The 13,177-nt window shown below is 56.9% G+C and overlaps 1 protein-coding gene across 2 annotated transcripts in view; it reads right to left on the bottom strand.

Annotated features, from left to right (window-relative positions):
• Positions 1-879: 879 nt before the first annotated feature.
• The window catches only part of KIAA0930 (KIAA0930 ortholog), a 38,706-nt gene continuing 26,408 nt past the window's right edge, over positions 880-13,177 (bottom strand). For both annotated transcript variants that reach the window (XM_031463422.2, XM_064491375.1), the window contains exons 6-10: positions 12,221-12,361; positions 11,472-11,666; positions 8,555-8,717; positions 7,182-7,340; positions 880-6,830 (exon numbers count right to left, since the gene is read on the bottom strand). In XM_031463422.2, the coding sequence (XP_031319282.2) occupies positions 6,790-6,830; positions 7,182-7,340; positions 8,555-8,717; positions 11,472-11,666; positions 12,221-12,361 (699 nt within the window). In that variant the 3' untranslated portion in view covers positions 880-6,789. The remainder of the gene's footprint in view (positions 6,831-7,181; positions 7,341-8,554; positions 8,718-11,471; positions 11,667-12,220; positions 12,362-13,177) is intronic.

Here is a 13,177-nt window from a genome sequence, read left to right as displayed (position 1 = left end):
GATTTGTAAGAGGTGTCTCCTGGTAAAGACATTTTTACAAAGACTAAGTTATCCATCAAAATATTTTTCTTGAATTGATAATATTTAATGGAAACTACTGAAGATACTAAGAGGGTAGGTACTATCCAAGGAGGAAAATGCATCTCAGACACACAGCCCTGCTCTGGGTACTCAGCTGAATAGTTGGGCTGGCACGGTGGTTCTTCAGTGTGGTCCTGGGAGCAGTGACAACACCCAGGCGCTTGTTGGAAATCCAAACTCTGGGCCCCACCCTACAACCTACTGAATCAGAACTTCAGCAGCAGTCTGGGCACATGTTTTGTTTTTTGTGATACAATTCACATATTGCAGAATTTACCCTTTTAACGTGAACAGTACAGTTCCGCTGTTTTTAATACATTGAGAGTTGTGCAGCCATCACCACTAATTCCAGAAAATTTCGTTGCCAGCCATCTGGGTTTTAACAGGTGTTTTGGACACGTGTCAAATTTGCGAACCACTGGGCTACATCTGTGTCCCCTCGTGACTTTTGTTTAAAGATGAGAGGCCGCTTTGGCACATTTCGGAGGGGAAACCGCAGTGACTGCCGCAGTGACTGCCACAGTGGCCAGGAGCAATGCCTGCCTTGGTACTTGTCTCCCTCCGACCTGCTGCTGCTGGGAAGGCAGGTGGTGATTCTGCTTTACGGCTCAGAAACCCCTAAGGAGGTGCAGCTTGCAGAGGGGCCAGATCCCTGTGGGCACCGTCCAGGTTGCCACTTAAAGGTATGTATGTGCCCGTTAAAGGACTAAGCTTCTGGTTTCCGAAATGGGCTAAAATCTTTTGAACAAAATTGTTTATTCAAAATACAATCACTGAAGTTCACTAGAAACCATGGTATTTCAAATTGAGCAACCTAACCGTTTTATTAAAGTCAGATTCCAAGATGACCTCAGTCCACAAGTAGGAAAGAAGGATCTCGTTAAACAGGGCTGGCTTCTGCAGAAGCCACGTCAGGAGGGAATGTAATGAAGCTGTAAGCAAAAGAAAAGACACCTGTTGTCTGATCATCCCCAAACAAATGTTTTCCGTTCCTCATAGAAATTTTCCAGCTGTTGTGTCATGTTAACGATCAAGCACAAAGCACAGCAGGTTTACACATTCAACATGTATATGTACAATGAACCGCGTTACTGTGTAGATTAAGTCATTCCACATTTACCCTCCTCCCGGTATACAATTCCCAAGGTTCTCCCTTCCAGTCCACTTTTCCCTAAGCTGGGCCATGACAGTGGTTCCTAAAAGTGTCTCTAGGTTGGGATAAAGGAAGTGAAACAGCAGTACAGCCTTGGAGAGCAGGCGGTTAATAGGAACGCAGTTACTGCAGGCAGCTTCCGGGGCAGAGACTCTGCCTTACAACAACCTCCTAATTAGTTAACAGCAAGGGGTGGGGGTGACTTGGATGACGAGGAAATCATCTTTTTTACCTGCTAAACTGCCTCCTTCCTGACCACCTTGTACAGGCTGCCCTCGGCGATGCTGTGGTTCAGAGAACTCTCCCGGCTCCGGTGTTTCTAACGCAATGACTGTTTCTGAGAGATGTCATTTGATGAGATGACCCTTCCTGTATTTCCAGATGTGTGTATGTGTTCCTCCCAGAGCCCCCCCCCTTTTTATTCTGTTATTTTCTATAACTTTCTACAGTGTCTTAGGCCTGCTTTGTGCCCATCACCTTATGAGTCCATCTGACCACGGAAAGCAGCAGCGTACGGCCTGAGCGGTGCTTCCGGCTACCGCGAACCTGTGACAGCCCCGCAGGGGCGGTCTGAGCGGCGTGTGAGCATTCTCATCGTCAACCTGATGAACTGCAGAGTCGGGAGGCAACCAAGAGCCACTGTCCAAAACGCATCTCCCCGAAGACCAGGTAGCCTGCTGGGACCTGCCGAAACTTGGGGCTCCTTTTATCCTAGTCATTTCCCCACTTCCGTGAGGGCTCAAGAGGTTCTCTAGCAAAAGCCTGGGACATTCTGCAGTGTAACTGGCAGGGTACGTCGTCCTCTACGGGGGCCGAGAGCTGGGCCTGAAACGCTTCTCTGACTTAATTTTGCAAATGCAGCATCTGGCCAAATTGCAGCTGCTGGCCTCCAGGCCCCCTTGCTGACTCCCAGGCCTGCCAAAGCCAGGGTGTAGGGTGGCTTCTGTCTTTTGATAAAGTAACTTGGATAAAGCTCCAAAAAAAGCTTAAGAAATGGAGGGAAATTAAGGTTCAGTCAGTAAGTTAACACATTGCTGTAATATCTACACAGTGTTTCATCTGAAACACGCATTAGAGAAAAAAATGACCAGGTGCAGATTCATTAGAGAAGAAAAATAAATAATACCCAACATGCAAATCAACTTTCAAAAGAAATGCAAAGGCATAAACCACAGCTGGCAGCCACCCACAGACACTGCTTAGGAGCTATTTCTACTGCACGTGGAAGATGGCTGATTCAGAAGCTGCTGACAGTGCTCATGGAAACAGCACTGACAGTGCGTCCTTATACAGACAGTGTATGTTGTCATGGTGTTTGTCCTAAAATATACTTTGTAGAAATCATTGTAGTTAAGCCTCAAAGTAGTGAAAAATCTCAACAGGTTTTCTTTGCAGGTTTACATATTCTCGTACAGAGAACTCATTTGGAAACCATAAAAGATTACTATTTACACCTAAATCACCCAACCTTCTAGGAAGTGGGAAACAAAAGACCGGATACTCCCAGCGGCTCAGCAGAGCTGGGGCGTCGCCCGTTGGGCTTGATCTGAGCTCCAGCGTCCGCCCTGGGAAGAGGAGAAAACTGTAAACACACACACTTTCCTTGCTGCCTCCTCCACTCCTGAGGCTCCACCTGCTCCAGACCCCAGAGCCCAACCCAGGCCGCTGGGCGTTCAAGTGACCTGGCTTCTGCGTGGTCTCAGGAGCTCCCCAGGGCCGTCTGTTCCAGGGCTCATAAGAAGGGCTGCAGGGTGCCTTTTCCACTGAGGGCCACGTCAGTGCCAGGTCAGCCAGTGAAAAGGGACAAAGGAAAGAGGCCCCAGTGCCCGTCACCCATCCCCCGACTCCCAGAGGGACGGGGTGGGACTCTGGCCACCTGGCCCGGAGCAGTGCTGCTGGAGGGGTCCAAAGGCTCCCTCCACTTGGGCTCCAGGGCCAGGTGTCGGCTGGCCCTTACATTCTTCTGAGAGTCTGCGTCCTTTCGGGCGGTTACCTCCTTAAAGAGAAGCAATTCTGCTCTCTGATACAACATAATTCAAAAGATACTTGGTTTTTGAAACTGGATATGAAACTAAATTCCAGCTAAATTGGAAAACTGAACAGGATATATGTGCATCAGTGAAACCTATTAATAAGGCTCATTAAAAAGTTGACTTTTATATGTAAATCTTAAAAGAATTTTGGCCAGCAATTTAAAACCACCATAGGATGATAATGTCAAATATGTTTTTCAAAAGTTAGAATATACTAACTCCACAGGGACTTCCCTGTGGAATGTCTTTAAATGGAAAAAAAAAGTTTCACATCATTCTTCAAAGGAGTCTACTGACTAGTCTGTCTGTGATAAACAGCAAAATAGATCATGGTTTGATTCTAGCTAGATTCTTTTTGGGGGCGGGGGGCCACATCAGGAACAGGCCTTTCTGGCATTACCATCATCATCCACGTGGAGAGAAGCCTAATTGAGTCCTGATGATTTGTTCACAGTCCTTGAAAAGCCCAAATGTTAGCAAGGCTCTGACGCGTCAGAAAACCCACCCTGTCTCCAAGCTGACAGGCTATAGAATATTTTGCTTTTTCTTCTCTTTGGACTACTTCTCTCTTACTTACGCTTTATATATTCTTCTTTTGCAGTAACAAGCCTCACCTGCTTTCACGGGCTACTGAAAGTTCCGTAAGACGCCAGAAGTGAGACTAAACACTGCCCAGCCTTCAGGTGCTGAAGGCGACGGCGCGCTCCCTGTCGTGACACTTCTCTAGAAGGTAACTTTCTGACTAATGTCCTAAAAACCTCAGAGGTTACAGTTTCAGAGTAAAACTGCACCTTAACTCCACTCCCATTTAAGAGATGTCCACACGCTTTGGCCACCCCCACGTTATCCAGAAGACAGGCACGTTCTCAGAAAACGGAAGCTGGCCTGACGTAAGGTGTACCAGCACCCGGCCACCCAGGGATGCTGGGGCCCTGGTTCGGCCCCGTCACTGGTTATGCTGCTACGTTGTTTCTGATGTCATCTGTGACTTTGGTAAAAGCAAGCTCAGAGTAACAGCTTACTGCCGAGTTACCAAGTGCCTCTAAGCATGTTTTAAATTCAGCGTCAGAAGTACCCTTTGGAGGATTTAAAGCCCGAGAAAGGTCGACTCCACGGAACGCTCACGCATCTGTCCTGGGGCAGCACGGTGTCCTCCATGGCCACGGGGGCCGGCCGGGTGCCTGGGTGGGGCTCCTGCCCCCTGCTCGCTGTTCAGTCCCGGGCAGTTCTGCCAACCCCTCTGTGGCTGTGTCCTCCTCGGTAAGGGGATAACGACAGTTCCTAAATGTTTAGCACGGTGCCTGTAAATGCTCGGTGCCACATAGTGCTGGATATAAAGCAGCCACACCACCGTGTGTGTGTGTCCACACGCGTCACAGATGACATGTGATCGCTAAACCACCGCGGGCACGCGCTTCTAAGATCGGTCAGCACTCTCATGCGCTGCGGCAACTAGCCCTCAGCTCCCCTGCGAGGCGGGCAGAACTTAGGTTTGCCCTTTACAGATGAGAAGCCCAGCCCACCCAGGGCCCCTAGGAGCGGCGGCTGCTTTCTGGGTCCAGCGGGAGGACCGGGCTCGGGCTCCTCACTCTGGAGAGCAGGGAGGGCTGCTGCACTTCCGCGTGTGTTAGGCGACCTCCTCCTTCCACAGAAGGGCCCCTGGGGCTGCATTTCTCCCAGAACTGATCTCCAGCCTTCAACTCCACATGACAGGGAAGAAAGCCTGAAGAAAAGGCTGTAATTCAGCCCCTACCTCGTGCGGGCAGCGTTGGGCACCCCCAGCAAATACTCAAGAGGGCATCGTGGAACACTGGGCCAGGCTCAGCTCCCGGCTCCCGGCTCCCGGTGGCCCTGCGCCAACACTTCGGGGCGGGACCTGCTGCCCTAAGACACTGCTTTGGAACATGAAGTCGCGTAGGGAACTGAGGCACAGCGGAGATGAGCCGGGCACTGTCAGAGAACGCAAGAACATTTGCCCCAGCCCCACGGCTTGTGCCTCCTTGGCCTGGGTGACCGGGGTGTGGGCGGAGGGTAAGCACCCCAACAGCCTGACCCCCGACCTGAGCTGAGCTGTGCAGAAGGGCTGGCGATCGCGCTGGAACCCTGGAGACTTCAGTGAGGTAGGTGGTATCAGCCCCACGTACAGGTGGGCAAACTGAGGCAGAATGAAATGCAATAGCTCGCTTTTAATAACAGCATACAAAATCTGGAGAAAGCCCCAAAGTAAGTCCCCTGTTCCCGGAGCCCAGTGCAAACCCTTGGAGCACACAGAATAGAAACGGATGGGTAAACGAGCCCCCTCCTCTCCCTCTTCCCCCCTAAACGTGCAACAGGAATCCTTCAAGTATTCCTGAGGACATAAACCAGAGCAGCAGAGGCCCAGCCGACAGCTTATCCCAGTGGGGTAGGGGAGCCTCTGCTCCCGAGAAGACCCGTGGTTCTGAGAGGAGCACAGCGCGCCGTCATCACCAGAAACCTTCAAGCCGGATGGGGCTGGGCCAGACCCGGACTGGACGGCCGGCCACCCCCCTCGAACAGACCAGACCTGCCACATGGAAGCCATTTCCTCTCTGCCTCAATGACTGGTCTGAGGAAGGGGGCCAGCACACCCAGTCAAAGGAATGAGGCCTAGGAAACCAGGGAGGATGAGACTCCCCCCACCCCAGCCCCAGGGGACAGAGGTTCTGCCTGGACCCTTCCCGGGAGGACGCCAACCCCACGTTGCACCATCCACCCTTTGGCAGAGATTCCACCTTCTCCTCTGGCTACCAAGCCCTCCCACCCGCTTCCAGTGCTGTGGGGCACACCAGCCGAGGCCCAGACGGGTTATCTCCAGGTTGGAGGTGTGTGTTGGTGGTGCTCTTTGGCTGGAAGCAAAGGCCATTCTGGCGGGATTGGGGCCTGTCTGCCCAGCTCGAGGCCCTTCTGGAACCGGGCGTGGGGTGAGGTATTCCCAGCCCAGAGCAAAACCATCAAACAGCTGTGTTCCCCAAACCCACTGATGACCAAGCAGTAAACGAGGGAGGACAGACGATCAGGACTAACTTGCACGCTGAAGGCATCCGCACAGCATTACACAATCTTAAACCGGGTTCCTTAGGCGCTGACAGTCTGACGCACTGAATGCTCCCGGCTGGGTGGTCGCCGCCGGCTGTCTGTCGGGATGTGAGCTTCGGGTCCGCTGGTCTGGACTCTCTCTGGATGCTGGCTGCTCCTCTGCTCTCTCATGGCCTTTCGGCATCTCTGGTCCTCTTTGGGTGCAGACGGTTCTCCAGAGATGGGCTGGCGGGTGACGGGGGGGCAGGCGCAGGAGCAGAGCCAGCAGGGGAGGAGGAAGAGGCACTTCAGTTTGGGCTGGTGTTCATGGAGTCGGCCCTGGCCCCGGGAGTCAGTGGCCCCGCCTGGCTCCGGCTCTGGCGCTGGGTGGTCCCAGAAGACCCCAGTGGCGGTGGGCAGGTAGGCACTTGGCAGCAGGCCCAGGCCCAGGCAGGGCTGGGGGCCCCGCGGGGGCTCCGCACACGGCTAGGTCATCAGGACGGGCTTCTGCCGCACTTCCAGGATGTCTAGGGCGGTGGGGGGCAGGGTAGACAAGGAGGTTAACACCCCGAGGGCTCCACTGACGAAGGGGGCTCATGCCCAGCAGTCCACGCGCATTTCCTCTCCCATCCCGCGGGAAGCACAGTGCTGTAGCACCTGGATCACAGAGGGGGAAGGGGCTCGGAGCAGCTGCACAGCCTGGCGAGGCCACGTGGGACGGGGCTCACACGTGGGCTGGCCTGACTCTGGAGCCACCGCCCAGTACCGCGAGGGCCGGCAGCCACTCCTGAGGGGATGGGGTAGGCGCCCGAGTGCCACCCAAAGGGGTATATTTAGGGGCTGCAGTTTCCTGAGGTCCCACCCAAAGTTCAAACTACCTGTTAAAATCCGATGCAGCGGCAAAGTGACGTAGGTTAAGTGTGCATAGAGAAGGAAATTTCCATCCGCTCTGTTCAGCTTCAGCCAGGACCCGACCAGGGAGCGGCCAGTGCCAGACAGGGACCGAGACCGCAGGTTGGTGGCATTGTGCAGATCAGCTGGAGGAGGCAAGGCCAGTCAGGCCCAGGCAGCAAGGAGAACACCTTCCTCCCCAAGTGACTCCTCCCTGGGCCAGCTCCACCCTCTGCTGGGCGCCTTAGCACCCTGGCCTGTGACCCCTGGCCCCCCTCCTGCCTCTCTAGCCCAATCCCACCCCTCAGGGCCCATTTCTGCCCCTCCAAGTTCTCCCTGACACCCTTCCGTCTCTGTGCTGCGGAGTCTTCTCCGTGGGACGCGCACATCGCCACACGGTGTCGCTTCTCCACTTCCCTCTAGCCTTGCCTGTCACTGGGACAAAGCACTGCCAGCCTGCAGGGCACAGGGTGAGGCTGAGATGACCCGTCACCATCACCCAGTCTTATGGGTCACCAGGGTAGCAGGCTGGGGTTATCAACACCCCCCTACTGATCTGGAAGCCAGCTGAGGTGAGGAAGGCATTTGCCCAAGCTCACTCAAGAGCAGGTCAAGGCCAGTGCTGTCATCTCCTGGCCCTGGCCCGGGTCTTGTCCAGCAGGCCCTCTGCCTCTGCCTCTGGGTCCTGGCAGTCGGGACCTTTCAGTGCCGTGGCCCAGCTCCGCCAATGACTTCCTGCCGCTCTTACAATGAACACGACCCCAGCCCTCCCGCTGCACAGCTAACAGTGGGCCCGTGTTGCACGGAGGGAGCAGTGGGAAGGCGCAGGTTGGCTGGGAGACGCGGCAGATTGCGAGTCGATGAGAACAGGGCTTCTGTGACCCCTGGGCAGAGACACTCAGGAGGCCACCAGATGCACAGGCCCAGGCTCGGGAAGGCCATGCGAGTCATGAGAAGGGCAGGGGAGCCCTGAGGGACACCCCACTGGAGGCTCCAGAGCGACACTGAGCTGGTCAGAGACGGCACCGAGGAGGAGAAAAGCCAGCAGAGGGAGGTGACAAAATGCACGAATAGACCAGAGAGCTCCTCTCTCAGCAGGCGTTTCTCGCACCCGCAGTGCGAACAGTCAGACCGGCAACATCTGGAAGTCTCTGAGCCCAGAAATGATGCACACGCTGCCGCCTGGGCCTCGGCCTCTGAGCGCCGAGAGCACTGGGACGAGAGCTCCTCTAGGTGGGCTTCTGTCTGTCTGTCCACAGCTCCCCCAACCCCAGGCCTGGCAGCACCCGCTCGCTCTCTAAACGAAAATGAGTGAATAAGCCAAGAGGAGAGGGGCCTCGGGGCCCAGGGGCAGGGTCACCTCCCCCGCCGTCCTCCCGGAAGAACTCCTCGCTGTCGTTGGCCGAGTGAGACTTCTTCATCTCCGCGATCCGGTTCCGGGGCACCTTCCTCTTGAGCGACGGGGAAAAGAAGGCAGGCCGGTTGTTCCGCTCGGGGGTCGGGGGTGTGCTGAAGGAGGTCACCTGGGAACAAGGAATGAGTCACCAGAGCGGCCCACCAGCGGGGTCCCAGCGCGCCCCCATCTCCTGCCTCAGACCAAGGAGACCCGCCCTGCTGAGGGCGGCCACCCTGTGGCCCAGTGGGGGACCCGGGGGAACCCGGCCACCCTCCTGCCGGCCTCACACACTGGTCAGGGGCTCATTCGAGCACAAAGCCAGCCCAGATGCTGACGTGGCACAAGCACCTGCCCTGCCACTGAATCCACTGAACCTTCCTGACCACCCACAACACAGGAACAAGCACCAGCCCCATCTGACAAAGAAGAAACCAAGGCGGGACAGTGACCTTGACATGCCCAAGGTCATTCAGCAGGATGGTGGCCATCCCAGGGTTGCAACCCAGGTCTTCTGCCCCTGAGGCCATGCTCTTCACTAATTTCTTCTCTTGGCCAATATGTCCCTGCCCCCTCTCCCCCAGCTTCCTTTCATAGACGTTCACTGGCCATGTGGTCCTTGCTCCCATTTCCTCCTCTCCTCTCTTTCAACCAGACTGTGAGTCACCAGCCACTCTCCACACCCACTCAGGGCAGCACTAAGCACAGGCTTATGACATTGATCCCTGCCCTCAAGGAGCTCACAGTCTGCTGGAGTTGAAAGACTTGGAAAGTGACAACCACAGACTGAATGTTGGTTGCTGAGACAGAAAAAAGGAAGCACAGGATACAGGGGAGCACAGAGGCAAAAGGAATCAACAGCCTGGGAAATCAGGAAAGGCTTCCCGGAGGAGACGCTGCTCGAGTTGGGTCTTGAAGGACGAGTAGGAGTTCGCTAGGTGAAGAAGGGGGGGAAGGGCGTTCCAGGCAGAGGGAACTTGGCCCATCTCCTCCCTCCTCCCCATGCAAACAAGAATCTGAGGAACAAGGTGAGCTGGGACTGAGACTTCGGGAGTCCCATCAGCCTCCTCGTCATGGCTCCGACATCCACCAAAGTCCCGGCGGCCGCTGGGCTCCAGATGGTCCTCCCATAAGCCAGGGAAGGTTTTTAAAAGATAAAAAACAAACACCAGAAACCACAATACACACAGAGTCTGCATTTGTCATGTGCTGGTTACAAACGACCCCTCTGGAAAAGGGGGACACGTGATGGTGAGCACAGAGGGGGTGGGGGCCTGAGCAGCCCTGGGAGGTCAGGGCCTGCCACTGACAGCTGCATGACCCTGGCGAGTCCCTCCCCTTGACCCCAGGCCTCCCTGCTACTATGGGCCGGGGCTTTCACAGGCACCGTCTCCTGCAGCCCCCGCAGCCCCCCAAGAGAGAAAGATCATCACCCCTATTTGATAGATAGGAAAAATCGAGGCTCAGGCAGGTCTAGTAACCCATGTGTGATCACTTGGCAGACATGTGGCTGGAACTGGCTCCCAGGTTTGTCCAGCCCAAGCCCAGGCCACACCTTCACAGCGACTTTCACATACACATTTGTTAGGGTCTCAGTGGGCAATTTAGTTCCAGGGAGAAGAATTAGGCTCCTTATCTCAGACATATAAACAATCTTTGTTCCAAAGACAAGAGAGGCCCTACCTGGAATTCTCACCCATCATCACAAAAAACAGCACTTACTGTTTCTGTTCTGCTTATAAAATACATTCATTGCAGAAAATTCATATCATAAAAAGATTAAAAAAAAAAAAAACGTAGAAAGAAAACCATCCTCGGACTCCCCGCAGATGTGCGCAGTTAACATGCTTCACAGAATTAAAAGTACAGCAGCTCCACTCCCTCGCCTCGGGCGGAGCCGGCACAAACTCCCAGGAGCCATTTTCCCTCCAGCTCCTGAGGGCCCGCCCCACGCAGCTCCTCTGAGCACCCTCTACCTCAGGCAGCAGGCGTTTTCACCCCATTTCTGGATGAGCAAACTGAGGCTCAGAGAGGAGAAGGGGCCTGTCCCAGTTCACGCCAGCAGCAGCGCCTGGATCCCAGCCCACCCGCAAGCCCCTCTCCTGGCAACGAGCAGGGCAAGGCTGCCTCCCTGCCCACGGTGCCCTGACGGACCAGTCCTCGTCCAGACCCACAGCTCGGAGCAGCCCCCTTGGGAAGGCCCAACTGGGCCAAAAGCAGCCAGCGGGCTGAAGACTTTGTCCTGCCTGAGTCCTGGGCCACCCCGGTGGCTCTGGGAGTAAAGCCGCCAACGGTCTCAGTGTCCCACCCCTGGGGAAGGATGGCGGCCTAGAAAGAGCAAGGCTCAAAGGCTGGGTGCTGTCACACGGGAGCCGTGTGACCTGGGACAGCACAAGTAAACCCAGCAAGCCTGAGTTCCCAGGTCTGCAGACAGGAAAGCTCACAGCTGCCCAAGGGCCACTGGCGGCCTCCCAGCAGCTCAGGCGCACGAGACCTGTAACAAGCGGCCCAAGCAGAGAGAAGGGCTGGGCGGCGCCAGGGCCTCTGCGCTCTGGCTGACCCTCACAGAGGGCTGCCAGCTCATCGTCATCCCTCTCTCTCTCTAGGGAGGCCCACACCTGCCACGTGCCCACACTCACCCAGCAGGTCCACTGAGGCAGGCGCCAGGACTCTGGAGATGGAGCCCACCTGCAGTGGCAGCCTAGGGCCCAGGCACTAACCTGCTGTGTGACCTTGGGCAAATCACCTGCTCTTTCTGAACCTTGGCCTCCACACCAGAGGGGTGAGGAGGATGACACCTACCTCCCCAGGGCTGTGAGGATCTGGGAGATGGTGGGGAGCAAGTCTGAGGGACAGGAGCCCCTCCCCGAGCCACAGCCCTTACCCGCTCGTGCATGGGCGAAGCCGGGCTGGAGTCCTCTTCGGTTCCGCAGGGGGATGTGTCACCAGTGGACACACGGCTGACCGCCATCTCAGCATGGCCCTTGCCCTGCGGCCCCTTCATGCGCACAAACTCCATGTTGCTGTACTTGTAGAAGCCAAACGACATCTTCTGTGCCATGCGGGCGGCCACACTCACCTGCGGGCAGGGGGACATGGCCTGAATCAGGCAGGTAGGGACACCCTCCCCTGGGGACCTGAGCAGTGGTGATGACTCGCCCCTGCCTCCAGGGGAGAGGGAGCCCCGGCTGACCCCGGCTCACCCACCAGGCAGGGCGGCGCTGGGAGGCTGGAGACTTCTGGCTGCCACTCCTCTCAGCCCAGTGACCCCGCCCCACGGCAGGCCCAGCACCAGGCTGGGGACAGGGCCCCAGCCCAGCGGGACCCCCGCCCCCTTCCTCCCCACATCCCAGAGGGAGGACATCCTCAGGACAGGGCTCAGCTGCGGGACAGCGGCCCGTCCACCGGCCTCCTCTCCCTTCAGTTCAGTCACTCAGGGGCTAGTCTCAGGAGTGTGCTCACTGGGCGGGGGGAGTGGGCTGAGGCCGCTGCGAAGAACACAGCGAAGCGCAGGCTCTCAGCCGCCTCGAGGGGCCCAGGGCCTGCAGGTGCTCTGAGGAGGGGCAGGGACAGCACAGCGTGGGGCGGGGCCTGAGGGGGGCTGCGGGTGCTCCCGGACCGCCCCGCACTCACGCGGTTGTCATACACCTTCTTGAGAGCCTCATAGCGGATGGAGCCCTGAAAGATGACCCCTTGGAACGTGTTGGTTTTGTCACTGGCCACCAGCTCCACACACACCATCTCTCCCTCCCCCACGGTCATGTCGCTGAACACCTGGGTGGGAGCAAGGAGGAGACAGGGACATCACCTGTCAGCTGCCCACCACCCAAGCCACACCCTGGCTCCCAGCCCCCACCCCTCCCACTCGCCCAGGGCTGTTGGGGAGGACTGCTCAGAAGCTCCCGTTCTGCAAGTGAACACGGAGCCACAGACGTCCAGATATTTGCCCAAGGCCACCTCCCCTCCTCCGCTCCACTGAGACCAGCACAGGAATGGGAACAGCCTACCCGCAGGGCAGGGGGCGCGTCTGGAGGGGGGTGGGGGTCTATAATGGTGACCCACATCATTCTTCCTCACGCCAGGGAGTTAAAACAGTTTTCAGGGACTATCTGGCCCGCCATCCAGGACCTCCTCTGCTCCGTCTGCGGGCGCTCAGCCCACCCGCCGCACCCCTCCGCAAGCCTCGCCGCGCGGGTGCAGCCACAGGCCCGGGGGCCGGGCAGTCATTGCTCCAGGGCTGCTGTGCAGACCGAGCCTCAAGGTCACACAGACTCAGGGTCAACTCTCAGCTCTGCCGCTGAGGAGCCGTGTGAGTCTGGCACCTAAGATGCTTCAAGACACCAACCAAACCAAGAAGAGACCTGAAGCCCCGCCCGCTTCTCCGTGAGCCCTCCCTCCCTGGGCCGACCCCTCTGCTGGGTGCCAGCTCCGCCGCCAGGGGCCCGGGCAGAGGTGGGGGCGGCTGCGCGGCAGCCGGCAGTATGGGGAGCAGCCCCTGAGCTCCCCGGACGAGGCACCTTCTGTTTCGGGTCGCAGTTTTCCCACACTTAAAACAGAAGCTTGTTGGGGGGGAGTCTATAGCTCAGTGGT

This window comes from Camelus dromedarius, chromosome 11 (assembly GCF_036321535.1).
Source record: "Camelus dromedarius isolate mCamDro1 chromosome 11, mCamDro1.pat, whole genome shotgun sequence".
Classification (NCBI taxonomy): Eukaryota; Metazoa; Chordata; class Mammalia; order Artiodactyla; family Camelidae; genus Camelus; species Camelus dromedarius.
The sequence above is the reverse complement of the archived record's forward strand: the minus strand, read 5'-3'. Positions and strand labels throughout refer to the sequence as shown.